Here is a 6000-nt window from a genome sequence, read left to right as displayed (position 1 = left end):
CCAGTACAAAGTGTTGCGGGGAATGAGAGGAAGGAAAAGAAACTTTGGCAAGTTAAAGAAGCTTGACCTGTTATTCACGGCAAGATTTGTTGTGCATTTACAATGCGTTCGTGTGTTGAGGGGGGTACGAACTCAATGTTAGCAGGTTGGAGGCACATTCCTCGGTTGATTTAGGAGGCATTAAGATGAGGAGGAATGTGTCAAAGCTGCAGAGGCTTTAGTCCTCTGTGGTGTAAACTGGCTGGGAGGAGCGCCGAGGCTTTCTGACAGCAACGTCTGACGGATGACTGACACTCGGCTTAACGTGGGATGGATGGAGGGCAGAGAGGGGGAGGAGTGGAGGGAACCTGTGGAGGAGAAGAGGCGTCTAGGAAGACCCATGAAAAGGATGATTTTTATGTTTCAAAGAGAGAAAAGGAAGATTTATCGAGATTTAACTTTTAAGGGAGGTCTACGCATGGACTAAATAGAGAGAAAGGGCATGAGCTGAGATAAAGGAAAGGAGGGGGAGATAAGTACCATCAGGAGAGGAGGAGAGGATGCCAAAAAGTTGGGATAAACGACTGGAAAAGAATGTGGAAATAGTCACACTCACAATGGGACGAGGAGGGGCAAATCAGGAGAAAATCACCACTCGAATCAAAAAGATTTCAGAAGCTTATCTTTATTTGCTCAAGATGGTTTGATACTTGAAAAAAGAAGAAAAAAAATGATACAGAGAGAGAATAGAGAAAGGTTGTTGTTTTTTCTTCCTTAAGGTCTCATTTATACCACATCAGTCACTGGGTCAGTTGTGCAACTTTGACAGATTACAATAGATCAAAGGAAAGCAACAGGTTCATATTATTCATTTTTCAAATATTTTCTTATATATATATATATATATATATATATATATATATATATATGTGTGTGTGTCTTTAAAAGCACCTGAACTCAAACTGCTTTATTCATCCAACATTACAAACTCTAAGTGGTGCAAAAGCATTCATCTAACGTCAAACAAAATGAAAAAAAAAAGCATCCGGTAAGACGTGTACGTGTGTGTGTGTGTGTGTGTGTGTGTGTGTGTGTGTGTGTGTGTGTGTGTGTGTGTGTGTGTGTGTGTGTGTGTGTGTGTGTGAAAGATTCATTGAGTCCTGAGACAGTGTACGCATATACAGTAGATTTGTGTGTTTTATCTCAGTGTGTTTCAGACTCTTGCTCGTGAGTGTGGACTAGACTGATAACACCGCTGCGCCTTTGGTGAAGCTCCCAGATCAGATTGAGCCGCTTCGGGGGATATCGGGAGGATTTTTACTGTAAAACAAAATCGGTTCATAGGACGAACACACATATTGCAAAAGTTTAAAAGATAATTCTGGTGATTTTCTATATATTTTCAATGTTAACAAAATGCAGTGACCAACAATGAATTGATGTGTGTATTGTCTCTGTATCACTCAGTGAGCTACACTGTTGTTCAGGTTGTACTGTTTGGAGCCATTTGGAAGCAGCTTGGCAGACATCGACTTGAATGACGTCCACGATAGAGTTTGAGCAACACACGCGAGTTGTCTGATACGCAAGAAAAACACGGACTGGGCGGTTAAAAACACCCCGTTAAATGAGCCCTGTTAAAATTCTGGTGGTACAAATGTGATCGATGTAAGCGGCTGTGCTGTAGAAAATGCTATGGGAAAGACAGTCTGGAAATCTGTGCTGTAAGAGCTGCGCGATGGGAGAGGAATGATATCGATAAGTGCAAATTGCACTAAAGTAAATGATTTTCTAAAGAGAAGTGGAAAATTGTAAATTCCAGACACGTCATGTAGCAGCTTTATTTGCAAATAAAATATGAGCCTATTTACAATATAAAAGGATTATGAGCGTCCATTACACAGCAGTCTGTGCCTCAGAGAAATGACATCTTCCCGCAGTTGACGGTGAAAATCGATGTTTGTGGAGCTGCTTCCAAATAAGCCTCTTTATTCTATGTGATGTAGAAAGTGAGGAAACAACAGAGCTCTCGCAAGCAGATCCAAGAATAACCATGCTCCGGACAGAGAGGTTTTTAACAGAATAGGTTCATTGTTGGTTTTGCGCTTTTCATGTTCTTTATAAACCATAAAATTGGAGAAACTCAACCAGGTACGTGTCTATTTTTTCAGCTCAGACCATAAAACTACATTGCAACTCATATCAGCAATAAAAGCACACAAAAGAAGCCATGAAAATGAATCAAATAAGCCAATTGTTTATTATTTTCACACCTCTACAGCTACATTTTTGGGAACAGAGGTCTGGTTCAGAAGTGGAAAAAAGGCAAACCACAGCCAGCGAGCAAAGAAATGTGTTCTCACCTCCTCGCGCTGTACGTAAACATGACTTTACTTCCTTCTCGTGTCCTGAATGCATCCCAATCCTTCCATAGACTCATGAAAGTGCAAACACCATTCCTATTCACCCTTGAAGCATTCATCATGAACAGTTGCATGGCTCCTTTACATTATACGTATGGTCGATTGATCTCTACCCTCGCTCCGATTTTGACCCCCCCTGCATGTTGTTTTGGACATAAAGCTACGTGACAGCACAGATCAAGTCAAAGTGCACAAGGGCAAAAGAAAGAAACTCGCAACATGGATAAAGGCAGGAAATGAGCGCTCTGTCAGTGTCTATTTAAAACCCATGTCCTTCACCCCGTACCTTCGTCCCATCCCTCCCACTGACCAAAACTGTGATGCTGATGCCGCCCACCCCTGCTGGTGGAGCCCGGTGGGGCTGACGTGTCACACGGTGAGGGAGATGAAGCTGTTGTATCTCTGGATGTTCCTCTTCAGGATCTCTGAGCACGGCCCCAGCACGCGCTCAAAGCGGGGCCTGTCCAGCTTCACACACTTCAGGGGACCGCGGGCGACGACAGTGGCTGCCCTGGGACGGTTCAACAGCAGGGCGATTTCACCTGGAAGAGGAAGAGGAGGAAGAGGAAGAGGGGGTGAAATTAGAAGAGGCAATCCTCTGGGAAAGGGTTTCCTAATACTAACAATGTGGCCCAAAATATTGAAATAAATACACTAAGATTTTGCTATAATGCTTCTTTGGGAAAGAAAATACTTATGTATAATTATTTGTATGTAATTATTTGGTTGAAAATACTAAGCAAGAATAATAGTGATGAATGTTTTATACTGAGCATGACTGAAATTGATCCGAAATTGGAGAGAAATGTAGAATGTAGAACATTTTTTTATCGACAAGAACAGTTTGTATGATGGTTTAGAGAAAAAAGGAAAAAGAAATCTAATATCCTTGCTGCTTACTTTATTTAAGTGTGTTTATTAACTTGTTACATAATTTCTCACTGACTCAGTTATTCAACAATGAATGCATTGACTCACCCCACGTTACTTCTTTACTTCACTTCACTTCACTTCACTCACTCACTCACTCACTCACTCACTCACTCACTCACTCACTCACTCACTCACTCACTCACTCACTCGTGTTGGTAGAAATAGCAAACGTCAGCAATATCCAATAGCAATATCACTTTCAGAAAACCTTCAGCTGATCCAAAAATGTTTGTGATGACATGAAATATATCATAGGATCATAAAAAAATGACGCAAGCTAACATTTGACCTTTCAGAAATCCTGCATCCTACATAGGTCTCGTCATTTCTCATGTCAAAAGAAAGATATAATGAGGACAAGTCCTTGCTTTGTTAAGTAGCTTTTCTCACGTGGGGCTGAGCTGGAAAGTAGAAACTGCCTAACGATCACTCACCAAAGTAGTCAGAGGGTCCGAGGCGTCCAACTTCCACATACTCCTCATTGTCAGACCGACGCTGCAGAACAGATGCGATTCCCTGGAGGAGAGGGAAGAAAGGAGGGAGCGTTAGATGAAATTTAGGAGGCACGGAGGAAGAAAGGACAGGATGAGAAGCAGAGGAATAAAAGGGGGAAGGAGTGTATGAAGAAGGGGAAGATGGAGGGGAGGGGTAGGGGTATTTAGCAAGGGGCTGAGAATCATCAGGAGGATTAAGCTGAGGAGAAATTCCTTTGCTTCATAGGAACACAGGTGCACAGGATTTACTCCGCTTTTCTGTGGGACGGACACCTGTTGTGTGCGACTCGCAAGAACTGAAACACACACTCAAGAGTACGTGGCGCAAAACCTGATCGGTTGGGTTATTGCTTATGTGCAAACAGTCACAGCATGGAAACAACAACCTCAATAACACAGACGGAGTTAAATGCAGACTTGTGCACTGAGAAAATGCACAATGCAGCGAGGAAACTCGACAGCTGATGTGTGTTGGAGACACTGGCTGGGCTATTACTTCCATCTAGTATAAATACATTTCATTTCTGTTCACCGTGTCCAATTCATGCTGTCAAATCTTGCAGCTGTGGACTCATTATAAAATATGTTTTAGTTTTTTTCATCAGTGGTAGGGTTGCGCCTGATGTATTTCCATCTGGACTGAGATAGAATATGCATGTTAAATGCTACTGTCTGGACATTTTCCTGGACACAGAAACTACTGCAGGTTAAAAAAAAAAAAAAAAAAAAAAATCCAGCAGGGGAACTTCCCAGCTTGTCCTGGATCGTGTCATATAACAGACTTGACCGTCCTAGCACTCCCCCACTTTCTTTAATCCGTTTCTGTTTTCTCCAGACCTTCTGCTGACCAGGCTAATAATGCTTAATATGAATATAATCAGCCTTAATGAGAACCCCCCCCCCCAAAAAAAAAAAAAAAAATCTGTCAGCTGCCCACTGCACGCACACAAAGGTAAGGCTGTGTCTCAGGGACTTAGTGGGTTTTTGTTTGAAATGAGCTGTGGAGAAGGCTGTGTGTGTGTGTGTGTGTGCGTGTGTGTGTGTGTGTGTGTGTGTGTGTGTGTGTGTGTGTGTGTGCGTGTGCGTGTGCGTGTGCGTGTGTGTGTGCGTGTGCGTGTGCAAGGAGGGGTTACCGTTTACTGTAAGTAAATGGAGTACACTGTGTGAGTGTCATTTTCAAGTAAGTCTTTGGCAAACTGGTCGCAATGCAATTTCCACAACGTGACAGAGCAAGGTGGATTTAGCTCTGCAGTGAGGGTCTCCGCGCTACGACAAAATATCTTCCGTCGTTTTATCCAACTGAGGCTCTCAGGAGGGCAAATCTGCTTCCAGCCGAGTCTGGGGAAAAGGCAGCGCCCAGTCCATCGTAGGGTAAACTATCAGCAATTTTTACGTCACCAATAAACCTAAAGTGTATGTTTTAGTCCTGTGGGTGGGAAGAAAAAAAAAGATTACAGTAGGATCCTCAAGGTTTGTTTCACTATTAAATCTATAGAAAATGTGTTAGAGAAGAAGCGACAGAAGGCATTCCGATGTATGGAAAAAAAAAGTTCCAACAGAAGACCACTTGAGAACGAGGTCTCCCACCAGTGCGGAGGCACGAAGCAAGAGTGGGATGTGAATGGAGGGACGATGAGGCGTTTGGAGCACTCAGACTGCAGTGTTTACAACTGGCTGATTCCTCTTCTTTCCATTCATGTCCAAACACACAGAGTGAGACAGCGCAGCGACACGAGTACAGTAGTCCTTTAGCGAACAGGCCTCGTCATCCAGTGTGGTCCAGATAACCATCTTGCACTGTACCACCCCAGGGGGTTGCACTCTACTCCGCAAATATATCCTTTTATAAACACCGCAGGGTGCACAGGACGGGTAACAAGGAAGGACGGCAGGGAAGGCCAGACGATGCAAGACAAAAACAAAATACATAGGTAAAGATGTAGCATCTCGGATGTGATGAAGCAAACAGCTACTCGGATAACGGCCCTGAGAAAGAGAGAGTGGCCTCGACAGGGATGAAGAGAGATGATACACTGAGCAGCCGGTCCGCGGGGCCACCCAGCACCAGCAGTGTCTGCACCTTCTCATTCAAACATACGTCCACTCACTGGAGAACAGCGTTTCTCTGGAATTTCGCGGGACTGCTCTCCAGTCAAAGCACGACCCCCCCC

At 43.6% G+C, this 6000-nt stretch overlaps 1 protein-coding gene across 2 annotated transcripts in view; it reads right to left on the bottom strand.

Annotated features, from left to right (window-relative positions):
* Positions 1–2220: 2220 nt before the first annotated feature.
* prkar1b (protein kinase, cAMP-dependent, regulatory, type I, beta) overlaps positions 2221–6000 on the bottom strand; it is a 51723-nt gene continuing 47943 nt past the window's right edge. For both annotated transcript variants that reach the window (XM_080510911.1, XM_080510912.1), the window contains 2 exons: positions 3770–3851; positions 2221–2944 (listed from right to left, as the gene is read on the bottom strand). In XM_080510911.1, coding sequence (XP_080367037.1) covers positions 2772–2944; positions 3770–3851 — 255 coding nt within the window. In that variant the 3' untranslated portion in view covers positions 2221–2771. The remainder of the gene's footprint in view (positions 2945–3769; positions 3852–6000) is intronic.

Source organism: Blennius ocellaris (assembly GCF_963422515.1).
Source record: "Blennius ocellaris genome assembly, chromosome: 16".
Lineage (NCBI taxonomy): Eukaryota > Metazoa > Chordata > Actinopteri > Blenniiformes > Blenniidae > Blennius > Blennius ocellaris.
The sequence above is the reverse complement of the archived record's forward strand: the minus strand, read 5'-3'. Positions and strand labels throughout refer to the sequence as shown.